Source organism: Equus asinus, chromosome 14, assembly GCF_041296235.1.
Source record: "Equus asinus isolate D_3611 breed Donkey chromosome 14, EquAss-T2T_v2, whole genome shotgun sequence".
NCBI classification, from domain to species: Eukaryota; Metazoa; Chordata; class Mammalia; order Perissodactyla; family Equidae; genus Equus; species Equus asinus.
This window is the reverse complement of record NC_091803.1, coordinates 25,286,709-25,300,364: the sequence shown is the minus strand read 5'-3', so window position 1 is coordinate 25,300,364 and position 13,656 is coordinate 25,286,709. Positions and strand designations below refer to the sequence as shown.

At 60.6% G+C, this 13,656-nt stretch overlaps 3 protein-coding genes across 12 annotated transcripts; all 3 read right to left on the bottom strand.

The window, feature by feature from the left end:
- Positions 1–234: 234 nt before the first annotated feature.
- PAGR1 (PAXIP1 associated glutamate rich protein 1) lies at positions 235–2,851 on the bottom strand. The gene is given in 4 exon segments (XM_070484598.1): positions 235–499; positions 502–648; positions 1,704–1,786; positions 1,990–2,851. Coding segments are annotated over 4 exon segments (750 nt in total). The 5' UTR covers positions 2,472–2,851; the 3' UTR covers positions 235–461.
- A 251-nt stretch (positions 2,852–3,102) lies between these two features.
- PRRT2 (proline rich transmembrane protein 2) lies at positions 3,103–6,762 on the bottom strand. Of its 4 annotated transcripts, none has more exons than XM_014863917.3 (4): positions 6,616–6,762; positions 4,977–5,944; positions 4,468–4,600; positions 3,103–4,300 (listed from the first exon to the last, which is right to left on the bottom strand). In XM_014863917.3, exons 2-4 carry the CDS (start codon positions 5,877–5,879, stop codon positions 4,290–4,292), a joined length of 1,047 nt encoding a protein of 348 aa, XP_014719403.1. In that variant the 5' UTR covers positions 5,880–5,944; positions 6,616–6,762; the 3' UTR covers positions 3,103–4,289. The 4 variants fall into 4 exon arrangements, with proteins under 4 accessions (XP_014719403.1, XP_070340697.1, XP_014719402.1 ...); XM_070484596.1 differs by lacking the exon at positions 6,616–6,762 and adding an exon at positions 6,320–6,570 and having other exon boundaries at positions 3,104–4,300; XM_014863916.3 differs by having other exon boundaries at positions 4,269–4,600.
- A 1,104-nt stretch (positions 6,763–7,866) lies between these two features.
- MAZ (MYC associated zinc finger protein) lies at positions 7,867–13,345 on the bottom strand. 7 transcript variants are annotated; one of them, XM_044747602.2, is made up of 7 exons: positions 12,858–13,345; positions 12,149–12,235; positions 11,218–12,074; positions 10,743–10,806; positions 10,299–10,470; positions 9,264–9,488; positions 7,867–8,956 (listed from the first exon to the last, which is right to left on the bottom strand). In XM_044747602.2, the coding sequence occupies exons 1-6, from the start codon at positions 12,891–12,893 to the stop codon at positions 9,286–9,288; spliced, it is 1,419 nt and encodes a 472-aa protein (XP_044603537.1). In that variant the 5' UTR covers positions 12,894–13,345; the 3' UTR covers positions 7,867–8,956; positions 9,264–9,285. The 7 variants fall into 7 exon arrangements, with proteins under 7 accessions (XP_044603537.1, XP_044603539.1, XP_044603540.1 ...); XM_044747604.2 differs by having other exon boundaries at positions 11,218–12,044; positions 12,858–12,995; XM_044747605.2 differs by lacking the exon at positions 9,264–9,488 and having other exon boundaries at positions 12,858–13,282.
- Positions 13,346–13,656: the final 311 nt, after the last annotated feature.

Genomic DNA, 13,656 nt, shown 5'->3' with positions numbered 1-13,656 from the left:
CTGAGCATTTAAAGGGCCCTTGCAGCTGAAGACACTGTGGCTCATTCAGCGCTCGGGAATTTGCGCCTCAGAGTCAGCTGGCAGCCCTGGAAGGGTGAGAGAGCCCAAGCCAGGGGCACAGGGGCTGACTGAGTTCACCTCTGTCCATCTAGCTTTAATTTCCTGGTCTGGGGGAACACAATTCTGCCCCTCCACAACTGTGTGGCCTCCAGTTGCAGCCCCTCCGCTAAAAGATAACTTTGCATTTTTTATTTTAGATTCAGAAAATTCAGCACACATGTCCAAATAGATGTTCAACAGAAAACATAAACACACACATACATCCTCTATCTGGCAAGGTGCTGTGGTTGGGAGCTTGGAGTTCCTCTCCTTTTCCCCAGGTTCCCAGTGCCCTGGGTTAGGGAAGGAGGGCCAAGGCCCAAGCAGGTCCACATTCTGCATCCTAAAGGCAGCAGCAGCAGTCAGTATTTCCGCTGCCGGGGGAAGAGACTACTCCCCGAGGGCTGGTGGAGCTGGGGTCCTCTGCGTCCAGGCTGAAGAGGTCCCTGCCAGTACGAAGGATCTGCTCCTCCAGCTTTTTGTGTCGCTTCATGTCTGAGAGGACCTTGTCCAGGCGGGCCTCCCGTTTCTGGCTCCGGGCTGAGCTTCCTGGAGAATGGGAAGATGAGAAACGTGGGAGGAAATGAGGCAGTGTGCACCAGACCTGCCTGGATGGTACTAATTACTTGGGGAGCTCGTTAAACATTCTGATTTCCATGCCTCTTACATGGAGGTTCTGAGGTTTAGGGCTGGGCTCACATGGGCTGGGCAATGAAGGTTCGAATTATGAAAAGGTGCCAGTAATGTGAAGACCAGGGAAGAGCAAGAGCAAAGGCCTTAAGGGAGGAACAGGGAGGGCTGTTCAAAGAGGAGCTGGAGAGTAGAGAGCTGGGCGAGATGTGAAAGATGAGGCCAAAGAAGTGACATCCAGGTCCTGACAAGGGGTTTGGAGCTCTTCTTTTAAATGGAAATGCCTTTGGAAGCCTTGATGGCCCAGGGGGTGAGGGTTGGATTCTCTCTGACACACTCTTTCCCACCCCCCAGCAATAAAATCCTTTGGAGAATTTTAAACGGAGAAGTAACACGACCTATGTTCTAAAAGAATCATTCCAGTTGCTGAGACTGGAGTCCAGGAGACCAGTTAGGAGCTACTACAACGCTCCAGGCAAGAGAGATGTGGCTTGATTGAGGGATTGGTGTTGAAGGTGAGGAGTAGCAGATGAACTTGGAAATGCAGAGGCAGAGCTAACAGGATTTGCTGCTGACTTGAATGCTGGGGTAAAAGAGAAATCAAGATGGCTCCAAAGATAAATTCTAGGAAGGCATGTGGGGTGAGAAATTGGTTCAGATGAGATGTAACTGAGTACAGCAGTATAGGGGTGTGGATCTATATAATAACAAGTGACCAGGAAGATGGACTTCTGGGGAGATGGAGATGAAAGGAATGGGAAACACGACAGACCTTTCTGTGACAGTCTCTTAAAGGAAGACAGGGTATCCATCTAAGCTGGAAGGATGGCACCATGGGTGAATGCTCTCTCCTGCAACTAGAAGTTGTGTAGCAACCAAGGCACCAAGCAAAGGCCTCTTTTAGGGAGTCAACTTTTGGGTAAATGGGAGCAGAGGCCCTTCACCTCCCCCCAACACTTCCCTCTTGTCTGTACCTGGGGTGCGTCTCCGGTCAATCAGAGAGTCCTTTGGTGTCATTGGCTCATCATCAAAGTCAAATTCTGTAGGCATGTGCGGTCTGGGACAAGTGGACATAGAGTGAAAGGTGAGGGTGGTCCCCCCCAAACACCCACACCATGAGCTTCTCCCCAGCCTGCCGGCTCTTCTTCTGCTCTCTTCCTTTCTCCACTTTCCATGCTCCTAGGTCCCACCTCCCTTCCCTATCTCTTCCTGGCATCAAGGGAGCAGCCTCAGGGACAAGGTGTAGGGGTATGCCCTCACTTTTCCTCTTCCTCCTCTTTGGCCTCAGGCTCCTCATCGGATCTCTCCTCTTCACTCTGGGCTTCAGGCGTGGGTGGACGGCGGGGAAGGATCTCAGCTTGAAGCTCCAGGGTACCGTGGGTAGCCAGCAGTTCATAAAGCCGCTGGATTTCGGAGGGGGGTGGCATCCAGGACTGCCCACCTGCGGGCAGCTCCACCTCCTCATCGCTGCAGGGCACGCACCAGTCCTCGGATTCTCCATTGGCATGTTCTTCACCCTCAGCGCTAGGGGCTTCTCCCTGCACCTCCTCGGCCCTTGACCCCTCACGCTCGGCCTCCTCCCGGCTTCCTTTCCCCTCTTCCTCGGCTTTACTGGCCGAAGCAGAGGGGCCTCCGGTATCCTCCACGGCCAGAGCTTGAAGGCCGGAGGTCACCTCCCCTTCTTCAGACAGAGGCACCGCCGTGGTGGCCGTAATGTCTCCATGACCCCGGACAAGGGACATAGGCCACTAGAGAACGGGCCCTACGATGATAGGAGATGCACGAGTACTAAGCTGGGGGGGGGTACCCCGCTCTCCCCAGGGGATTAGGGAACGTCTCTCCAATCAGACTCCAACAGCGGTCCCTGCGACCAGCCTGTCCCTTCCCAGGAGGGGGCGCTCAGTCCCCCCCAAGGATCCCGCCCCACGGATCGAGATCCAGTACTCCAATGTTCCCAGGGATCGACAGAAACTACTTTCCGGGCAGGAGAGAATCGGACGTGCTCTTCTCGCCTTCACTCCGCCCCTCGCCACATCTGTATCCGACGCCCTCTCCCCACACCTCGCAGTTCCGCCACCTCAGCCGGGGTACGCACCTGGAACTAAGACCCGCCTCCTGGGCTGCGCAGGGTCACAGTACGCAGGCGCAGAGATGGCGCGGGAGGTCCACTCTAGTTAAGACTACTTCGAAGAGGAAAGCAAGGGAAGGCTTGTGCACATGCGCAAGTAGGCCCTCGGGCATAATAGGCGTCGGCCCACAGTAAAGATGGCCACTGGGATGGCACATGCGCATACCACCTAGTGGGTTACCCCGGAAAGGAGGCGGCGGTCCCACCGGCCCCCCGGCGGACCGACGCAAGGACAGAGGCTGAAGGCGAGTCTCATGCAGTCTCCGTTTATTAGTGTTTCAGACTCATGCAGCATCCGGCATACAAAAAGGGACAATCAGTTTGATGTATCCTTTTTTTTTAGACTTGTAGTTTTTTCCCTCCACACTTTTTTTAGAAAACAAAAAAACCGCCAACTCCAAACTGCGTCGTAGCTGGGTCCCTGCCTCCCCAGCGGGCTGTCGCGTGCAACAAACCTCCCTCGTCCTGTCAGAAAATTATAGACCTCCCCGCCCCTCCTTCGCTCCATGCAGCTGGGAGCTTTGGTCCTATCTTGGGGGTTCTTTCGTTACAAAGCACGTGAATGACCCCAGCCCCAACGCCTTTAAGAAACTCGCTGACTCGGTTAAAAAGCCCAGGTCAAACAGGCCAACTCAGGCTGACCTGGTGGCGGGGGGGGGGGGGTGGGGGGGGGGGTGGTCAACAGCCGCGCCCTTCCCTTCTCCCACTGCATGTTCGAAACAGTGTTCCCCACACCTGCACAAGTCCCCAAACGAGGCCTGGCTTGCCAGCTCTGGGACCCTGGGGGCGTCTGGGCCGGGGTGGTCCCAGCAGAAAATAGGCGGAGCCCAGGGCTAGGGAGCCCCTCTCAAGGCACCGCTCCCCTCCCCCAGACTGATCTAAGTGCTGGAGTCTTTGCAGAATAAGCGGTGGCAGGAGGATGGAGGAGAGGATCCTGAGGGGAGGAAAGGATGCTGAGGGGAGAGGAGGAGGCAAGAAGGGAAAGGGGGAGGAGGGTGTGGAGAGGGAAGGGAAGATGCTAAGACAATGAAAGTTAGGAGGGGAGACCAGGGTTGAAGTGCAGGGAATTTGGGAGGTTGGAAGAAGTGCAGGAAGGATGGCAGAGATGCAGGGAGGCTGAGAGCAAAGAAAGTCTGGGAGGTGTTCAGGGAAGTTTCCAGAAGTGCAGGGAGAGGGAGGCCAAGAGGCTGGAGGGGATGCAGGCAGAAGTGCAGGAAGGCTGGAAACAGTGCAGGGAGAAAGGAGGCCTACAGTTGGCAGAGGAGCCTGGCAGGATGCAGGAGCAGGAAGGAAGCTGTAAACAAGGCCGCTCAGGCTCCCTTGGTCCCTATGGGTGCAGGCCTGGGCCATCGATTGGGCTCCCCCAAGGGGAGGATGGGCCCAAGGCAGCTCCCAACAGGAAGAAAAATCTTGGAATGCAGGGCAGAGCCCCTCACTTATACACTGTGGGAGAGGAGAGGAAGGGAAGGACAGAAACAGTAGGGGGGAGAGACAAGGAGAGACAAAGGAGAAGTAGAGAGGACAGACAGGAGAGAGCAGGGGCAGGGGTTAGTAGAGCTGGCCTTGCCAACCCTTCCATTCCTCCCATCCTGTCCCAGACCCCCACTCACCGCCTAAGTTGATGACGCAGGAGGCGATGATGATGAGGACCCCCCCTACCAGTGCCACGATGCTTAAGAGCTTGGCCACGCGGCCCAGACGCTGGGCCCCATCCACGTCCCCCTGCTGCAGGCTGTTCCGGGACTGGGGTTAGGGTGAGGGGTGGGGGCACCGTGGCCCAGGTCAGGAGAAGCCAACCCAGCAGGGATCAGGTGAAAGAGTCGTCCGGCCCGTGGACAGTGGTTAAGGGAGGAAGGAAGGTTGGAGAAGTAGGGGGAGGAGGGCACAGGTCAGCAAAGCTGTGTGAAACATGTCCTGACGTCCCTCCCACCTGAAGGGTAGGGCAGTGGTGGCTCAGAGGGTGAAGTCCTAGGGAGAGGCAAGCAAAGGCCCCATAATTAGAAAGTGAGATCCATGCAGAGAGGGAAGGGAAGGTGAGGCTACTCCTGGGGCTCTGTCCCAGTGCTGGCAGGAAGCTGGGAGCCACAGCAGGCCTGGGCCAGGGTCCCAAAGGACTCACCATGACAGCATAAGCGAACGCCACGATGTTGACAGGCCACATGGGGCAGAAGCAGGACAGGATGGCGAGGATGATGTAGTCCCGAGGCTTCTGGGTGCCTTCACCCCCCTCCACCCCAGACCCTGCCAGCTGGGAGCTGGGGTGGCGGCTCAGGCTACCTCGGGGAGATCCTAGATGACCACGGTGAGCCTTTCCTAGTCGTTCCTCCTCAACTAGCTGCTGTAGCACACGAGGAGGAGCCCCATTGGCTGGGGGGGCGTTTGTTGAGAGTGGTGAATGAGGCTGGGGGGCTGGCCCTTCTTCGCCATCGCCAGCCTGCAGGGGAACCACTACCCCATTCTCCTGCTTTTCCCCCACACTCTCTGTGAGGACTGGAGTGGGGTCCTCCGCTTGAGTAGAGGGCTCCGGCTGAAGAGCTGGCTTGAAGGTGGGCTGGGAACCTGGGTGGGGGTCTGGCTGAGGGACTGACTGGGGGCCCAGCTGGGGAGTGGGCTCTGAGGCTGGCTCAAGTGGGGCTGCAGATTCCAGGTCTGACCCCTGGTCTGCAGTGGCCTCTTCGCTCACTTCGGGTTTGGATGCTGGCTCTTGGCATGCTTCTTTGGGGCTGGAGTTGGCTTTTGATTCCCCTCCTGGGCTTGAGCTGAGGTCTCTGGCCTGGGCTGTTTCTGGGGCCCCAGTTGGGGTCTCTGTGGTTTCTGGAGCCAGCCCAGCCTTGGGCTCTGAGTCCACAGGGGCCCCAGTGATGTCTGGGCCTGGGTGCAGGGCCTCTGGCTCATCTGGGACCCCAGCTGGGACCTGGAGAGGGCCAGTTCTGGCTTCAGAATGGCCAGACCCTTCTCCTTGGGTCTGGGGACCCTCCTCTATCCCTTTCATCTCAGAGATCTCAGAGCTGCTGGCTGCCATCTTGTGTTGGGAAAGGGGAGAGGGCCTCTGTGGGAAGGATGGAGCAGCAGAGAGAGCAGCAAATCCTGGAAGAGGAGGAGACAGGCTTGGTGTGAGGAGGGAAGAGGGGGCTCTCAGCACTGCAGCCCAAGAGAGCTATGCTCCCGTCTCAGGGCTACCTCAGGCTGCCTCTGGGGAGAGGAAGAAAAGTTGGGGTTTCCTTTGCCTTGGGGTGGGACTTCTCTGGGGAGCAGTGCTCTGCGCAAAGTAATCTGCTTGGAGAGCAGTGGGAAGATTAACCATTTTGTAAACAGGACCCTCCCCATGGTCTCTTCCCGGGTCCACCCAACAAGATCCAGACTCTCAGATCCTAGCAGATGGCCCAGCACCCCGAAATCAACAAGCTGTGCAGACACCCGTACACTCTGATAGGCAGACTGGGCAGAGGACCCGATACTCACATTCCACTCCCTCTGCATCCTGCCCTCCTCTGGGCACCCAGCTAGTGCAGTTTTCTTGCTGCGCGTTTGGGGCGCAAACGCCTCCTGCCCCTCCCTGGGGAATCTGGGCATCTCCTCTGAGCCCCTTCTCAGCCCCTCTCCCAGGGATTCCCTCGCCCTGGAGGACCTACGCCTCCTCCCATTGGCGTGGCGCGCCCAGCACCACCAGCCAGTCCTCCAGGCGCCCGAATTCCCGTGCAGCGTCCGCCGTCTGTCCGTCCACTTCTACCCGCAGCCTCAGCCCATCCCCGTCTCACCTCGACGCTGGCCTCCAGACTGCTCCCACTGCAGCTGCCACCGCCGCCACCGTTGCAGCAGCCGCAGCCCGGGAGGGAGTCAGCGAGCCAAGGAGGGAGGCGGCAGGTCTCCCCTCCCCTCTGCTCGTCCCCTCCTCTCAGGTCCCCTCCCCTACGCTCTGCTGCCGCCGCGCGCCGCCCCCGCCCCTTGCACGCTCCCGCCCCTCCCCGCCAGCCCAAGGGAGCCACTCGTGCCAGGCCCCGCGTTACCCGGGCAACTGGCCGGGGGACCACTCACGCTGCCTCCCTGCCTCTTCCCACGCGCGCCTCCCGGGGGTGCCTCCTTCCCAAGCCCCGGGCCCCTCCCGCCAACGGTCACCGGGGGTCCTGGTAGAAGTAGGGGGTTGGAGAAAACGGAGAGGGCTCTTCGAGGAAAGACAGGACCAGTGAGACAGGCAGGACCATAGGGAGGCACCCCTACAAGCAGAAAGATGGGAAGGGAGATGAGGCAAAATGTGGGGAGGCTGCAGAGTAAGAGCAGGGTGAGGTTTCAAGAGAAGGGAGCCTGACAGGAAGTCCCTCTACCCCCTAGGAAGCAGCAGAAATGGGTACTGGAAGGCTCAAGAAAAGGGTCCCTGAAAAAGCCAGAGCAAGGACAGGGAAGGGAATTCCAAGGAGCAGGGCAGGGGCTGCAGGGGCAGTCTGGAACAAGACGGGGCTGGAGCAGAGAAGCCTGAGTAAATACATGGTGGACCATGCCAAGAATGAAGGGGACACGGTGGGGAGAAGTGCAGTTTTTATTCTCACCCTTACTGCTCCCGGTCTTAGGGCTCAGACCTGCCCAGCCTTTCTGCAGCTGCATCATCCACCATCACCTCAGGGACTTAAGGGTGTACAGGTATTTGGCTGGGATCTGAGCAGCAGGCCATGGGTATAGATGGTGGAGAGTAGCATCTATGTCCAGCAACTCTGTTTAGGTTTCTAACCCAGGCCTCTTCAAACCTCCACTGGCTATTCTGGGCCTGTCCAGATTGGGTATTCCCCAGAGATCTGGGAGTCCTGGAACTTGCTCTCCACAGCCACTAGAGCCTTGGCCCCACCCTGTATCTGGGCTGCAGCTACTGGTGCTGCCTCTGGAGAGGGAGGAGTCAGAGCCTGGGAGCCACACAGGCCAGAGCAAGACTGGGCCTGACACCAGGCCCAAAAAGAAACCCTTGGGGGGTGGGGACAGGGGGCTTGGTGAGAGCAAGTCATTCAATCCAGAGTCAGAGACAGCTTTTTATTTAAAATTTATTGTAATGGGGTCCGCGCAAAAGGAGGGGGTGAAGGATGGGGAACATGCAGGGGACACAGGAACACGATGACATGGCCAGGGCCATAGCTTCTGTCGTGGGGGAGAGGGATGAAAAGAAAAGGCCAGGGCTGGAGCTGGGGTAGAAGAGGGAAGGGGGAGACACTGCAGCTGCATTTCCCCCACCCTAGGAAGCACCTCTAGGCCCTGGACCCCCCCATTTACCCTGGCCCCCTAAGATTCCATCTCTTGTCTTGCCTCTGGCCCTAGTGGCTCCTTCTGCTCCCCTTGACTTGTTTTCCCCTGATGATTCTCAAGTAGGATGTTTAGGGCCTGAGCCCAAACAACCCAACCTTATGAAGGTACAACCTCTGCCTTCTCCACTTCTGCCCCTTCTCAAATCTCACCTTTTCCCCTCCCTGGGACAGAATCTTTTGATTTCCCTCCTTCCTCTCCTCCCTCCCCCTGAAAAAAAAAAAAAAGCACCAACTCCCCAGGGAGGGGCAGCAGACAGTTGGGGGAGGGGCTGGAAGGAGGGGAGCAAGGACCATCAAGGGAGAAGGCTTGCAAATCCCTGGAAGAGCAGGGCAGGGGCTTACAGAGAGGAGAGAGGGTGAGGGCAGTGGCCACTCCTGTCCTCTGCCACCCCTGCCCACTGTCCAGGGGGCTTCAACACAACGGAGGGAACAGGTGTGTGTGTGGGGTCAGGTCTGATAAGGAGAAGAGAGGAGCAGGAGAAACAAATTGTTAAAACCTAGCGAATTCCCCTAAGAAAACATTTCTTCCTCTTTTCCTTCTGGAGGCTCCTTGGTTGGTGAGTGAAGTGTGAGGAGTTGGTGGGAAGAGAGAGGGGAAGAGGAGATGATACCAAGGGACTTTCCTCCATTTTCCCCTCTGCCCCCCACCAACTTTGAGCTCACCAGGGCTGGGAGGGAAGTGGCTGAGAGCTCACAGGCACCCCCTCGGCCCCCGAAAGGGAGCCCACTGCTGTGGGGGGGGCTGCTACTGCTGCTGCTGCTGCCGCCGCCGCTGCCGCCGCCGCTGCAGCCATTGGACAGACCTCACCAGTACCTGCACGGTGAGAAACACCAGAAGATCACAGTGCGATCTGAATGGCAAGAACTTTGCCCCTTGCCCCAGACTCTTTCCCAGACTCCTTCCCCTGGGACACAGCCGTTGCTCACTTCCTATTTGGTCCCCAGAGACTTCAACCTGCATCCTTACCCAGTTCTGAAGGGCCCTCCCTGTCCCCAGAAATCTCCCTACTTTGAGTGATAGATGGGCATCCCTGGCCTTCCTGAGATCCCCTATTGGGCCCTCTGAACCCCCTTGTCCCACATGCCCATCCCACCCCCCCCAGCCATGCCCCACGCCTTGCCTGGTGGGTGCAGGGGTCCCCCTCAGCAGGTGGGCTGTGGCTGGGGGGCATCTCCCGGGACAGGGGGGGCGGCCCCCCCCAGATGGGTCTGCATGTGGCCGGCCAGCTGGGCGGGGGTCTTGCAGTGCACGCTGCACAGCTTGCACAGGATGCGGTCAGCCCGCGGGGCCTGGAGCCCATGGTCCTTCACCGCGTGGATGCGCAGGTATGCTGCCGTGGTGAAGCCTATGGGGGGGGGGTGGATTGGGATGGGGGGATGGGGGTCAGCCAAGCGGAGACCCCAGAGACGGGGCTGTTCTCCTAGGCTGGGGACGCCCTCCTCAGATGGCCCTGTCCTCCTCCCACCACATCCTTGGTAACCTGGGGACAACTACTCTGCTGGGGCTGGTGGGGCACAGCCCTTAAGCTTGGGGCCTGGTTGAGTGGTGTCAACTTCTTGGCCTTAGTACCCTCATCAGAGCCCATTCTCCATGGCCACGGGATCTATCCTAGGGTGACAGGACACTGATTCCTAACCACTTGTAGGGCTGACCCTCAGCAGAGACGGCTGTGTCCCCTCCCTCCAGTGCCCAATACAGTCTCAGCCCAGTTACTCAGTGAACAAGTCAATCTGTTTAAAAGCAGTTTTCTCTGCTACTAGGGTAGGATGTGTGCTTGCTAAATGCTTGCCAAAGTACTCCACTCGCCCCAGGAGCCAAAGACAAGAACTAGTGGCTGCACAGCTGAAACCTTGCCTTCCAACCCTTGGGAACTGGCTCTCTTCATCATTCCTTCCCCAAAGCAGCCATATGTCCCACTCCCATTCTCCCAACACACACCCAGAAATTGACTCTTTCTGGTAGCAATCTTTTCCAGCCATGACCTCTTAGAACTTAGTGATCTTCAGTCGTCCCAGTGTTGCTTCATTTGCTTCCTAAAGGGCTCTAGATGCCATGAGCTCTTGGCTGCATCACCTTTAACCCACATCTGTGGAAGGGCTTCTGGGTTTGTCCCCACCCTTTGTCCCTGGCCCTCCCGGCATCCCTCAGCATGTACCTTTGTTGCAGAGCTCACAGACATGGTGAGGGCCCTGGCTGTGCACCTTCATGTGGTCCGAAATATAAGCCGAGCTCAGCATCTTGCCACACACATGACATGGCACCTTCTCCTCGTGTCGTACTGTGTGCGCCCGAAGTCGATCCTTTGTAGCAAAAGCTGCCTCACATTTCTGGGGAGGGGGGAGGGGCGTGGGGGGTGTCAGGAGAGTTAAAGCTTTGGGGAGTAGGGAGAGGGGGGCAAGAGGTTAAAGGAATCAGAGCCTTGGGGATCTTTGATCTGTAGGAAATGGGAGTGAGATGATGGGGTCTTGAAGAAGGGATGAGAAAATGGAGTGAAAAAGCAAAAAGAGAGAGAAAAAGGGGGTCTGAGAGGCTGAACTCAGACAGCTACAATGAGGATCAAAATCATGAAAACCAGGACAGGAGGAGGCGGGCTTCCTACCTCACATTTGAAGGGCCGTTCTGTTGAGTGTACTTGTCTGACGTGACTGTTGAGGTGATCCGGCCTGGGGATATGTTGGGTTTGGGGTTAGGGCCCTGGGGTGTGGAGGTGCCCCCAAATCTGCCTAATTTCGTAGGCACTACAGGCCTTTCCAAAGGTCCCTGGATTTTCTCCTAAGCCCGAGGCTTCAGAGTTCTAGTTAGGCAAGAAATCCCTCCCCTCGCACAGGGCTGTCTCATGCTCCTCCCACTCGAAGCTTTCCTACTACCCAACGACCCACCTCCTCTGCTAAGTACCACCCCCTGCTCCCTGGTAACTAGGAGAGGCTTTCCTCCCTCCTTCCTGGGAGTGGCTCCCGGTCCCCATCCTCAGAAACCTCCTCCCTCCCACCAGCCAAGGCCAGGCCACCTCCGTTGCTGTCCTTCCCTTCCTCCCTCCCAACCCGCAGAGTGGGCGGCTGAGGCCCTGTGCACACCGGGAGAAGCTCTTGCCACAGTGGGAGCAGTTGTAGGGCTTGTGCACAGCGCCGTCATGTGAGCGCACGTGGTAGCTCATGCGGTCCTTGCGCTTGAAGCGCTGCTGGCACACCGGGCACTGGTAGGGCTTCTCGTCCGAGTGCGACAGCTTGTGTCGGTTCAGGTGGTAGACGTCGCGGAAAGCCTTGCCGCACATCTCACAGGCGTGGTTCTTCCGGATGCGCTTTCCCGAGGCGGTCGTGGTCACCACGCCACCAGCGGCCACTGTGGCCGCTCCGCCGCCGGCTCCCGCTTCTCCCCCTCCCCCGCCGGCTCCGCTCAGCTGGGGCACGCTCAGAAGGCTCAGGGGCACCATAGTAGGCATCTTCATAGCACCCGAGGGGACTCGGCCGGCCTTGGCTCCCGTGTGGATGGCCTCGTGCCTCCGGAGATTGTAGCCGTTCTTGAACTCCTTGGCGCACAGAGCACAGATGTAGGGCCCTTTGCTCTTTGTCTTCTTCTCCAAGGCAGATGCGACCGGGGCCACGGCGACCGTCGAGGCTGGCGCTACGACGGCAGTGGCCGCGGCTGCGGCGATGGTGGCGGCAGAGACAGGGGGCGCGGCCTCGGCAGCGGGCGCCGACACCGGCGGGGGCGGCGGAGGGGGCGCGGGGGGCTGTTTCAGAGCCGCTGTGTCCACTGTGGAGGCAGCGGCCGGGGCAGGGGGCGCGGCAGCAACGGCGGCAGCGGCAGCGGCAGCTGCGGCGGCGGCTGCAGCCGCAGCCGACTCCTGGGCGGCGGCGAGAACCGGGAGCAAGTCCACCTGGAGGGGCTCGGCCGCCGGGGCCTGGGGCGTGGGTGGGGGCGCCGGCGCGGCCTGTGAAGACAAGGCGCCGTGTGGGCCGCGGCCGCGGGTCGGCGCCCTCCCGGCCACGGCCGGCCCCTACTCACCTGGAATGGACTCTGGGCGCAGCCCTGGGAGGCAAAGAAGCGGGACTGGAGCTCAGCCCCGACCTGCAGGGGGTTCTGGGCGTGACCCTGAGGTGGCGGGAAGGAGTTCATGAGGCCGCCCACCCCCCGGGAGTCCAGGCCCAGCACGGGGAAGGGGGGGGCCAACAGCGTGCAAGGGAACACGGGGAACATGGCCTCGGCCGCGGCGGGGCCCCCGGGGCTCAACGGGGGACAGGGGCGCGGGCCGCGCGGGGCCCGGGCTCGGGGCGCCGCCCCCGGCCGGCCCGGCTGGGCCGCGCCGAACGCATGGCCCGCGGGCCGCCCCGCCGCCCGCGCGCCCCGGCCGGCAGGAGGGAGGGAAGGAGGGCGCCTGGAGGGCCGCGGAGCGCGGCGGCGACCGCGGCGGCGACGCCCCCTGGGTGGGGGCTGGAGGCCCCGCGGGGCCGGGGGCCGGGGGTGGGGGCCCGGGCGGCGGCGGCGGCGGCGGCGGTTGGAGCCCGGCGGGGCGGGGTGGGGGGAGCGAGGGAGCAGTCTCGGCCCCCGCCGCGCGCGCGCCCAGCCGGCGCCTCGGGGAGGGCGGGGGAGGGCGCGAGGGAGGGAGGGGGACAGCTGCGCGCGCACCGGGCGCGCGGAGGGGGGGTGGGACGGGAGGGAGGGCGGGCGGGAGGGGGGTGGGAAGGGGGGTGGGGGCGGGGGAGGGGGTTGTTACCTGGAAGATGAAGCTGCTCCAGTTGCCGGGATCCATGGCGGAGGGAGGGAGGGAGGTAGCTCGCGCTCGCCCTGGGGCGGGAGGAGGTGGAGGCGGCAGTGGGGGAGGGGGAACCCAGGGAGGAGGCGCGCAGGACGGGCGGGAGGGGGGAAGGAGGAGGAGGGTGGGGGGAGCGGAGCACACTGCGCGCGGGGAGGGCGGGCGGGGGGCGCGAGGACACACAAGAGGCTGGAGCGGGCGCGAGCGCGAGCTCGCGCACGGCCAGCGGGAGGGGGGAGGCACGAGAGGAACTCTGGCGGGAGGAGGGACGGGGAAGCCACCCAGCAGCCCGAGTCGCCCCAAGCGCGAGACCCCCGAGACGGCCGCTGATTGGCTGACGATGGCGCAGGTGGTGGGCGCGCGGGAGACAGGGCGGCTTCGCTCTTCCCCCCCTTCAAAGATTCCACCCCCCTCCTCCCTCCGCCAGCGGCCGTTATTTCGCGCGCACGCGCACAAAACCGCTGTCGTTGCTGAGCGGGAGAATTGGGGAGCGCGCGCTGGGGGTACAGATGGGGCGGGGCTAAACTCTAAGCGCGCGCCCGCCTAACGGTCGTCATTATCTTGCTTTCGCATTGGCTTTTTGTTTCCTTTCGGCCACCGTCCTTTCCCCACTCCCGGCTCCTGCGTTTTATTTACAGTCCGGGGCTGCTTCATGTTTTCCCAAAGATGGCGCCCAAAGAACTTGGCTGAGGGTGTTAGTCGTCCACCCAAGGGCAATTATACCCCCGGCCCTGCCCCCACAGTCCCAGAAATCAGGCTG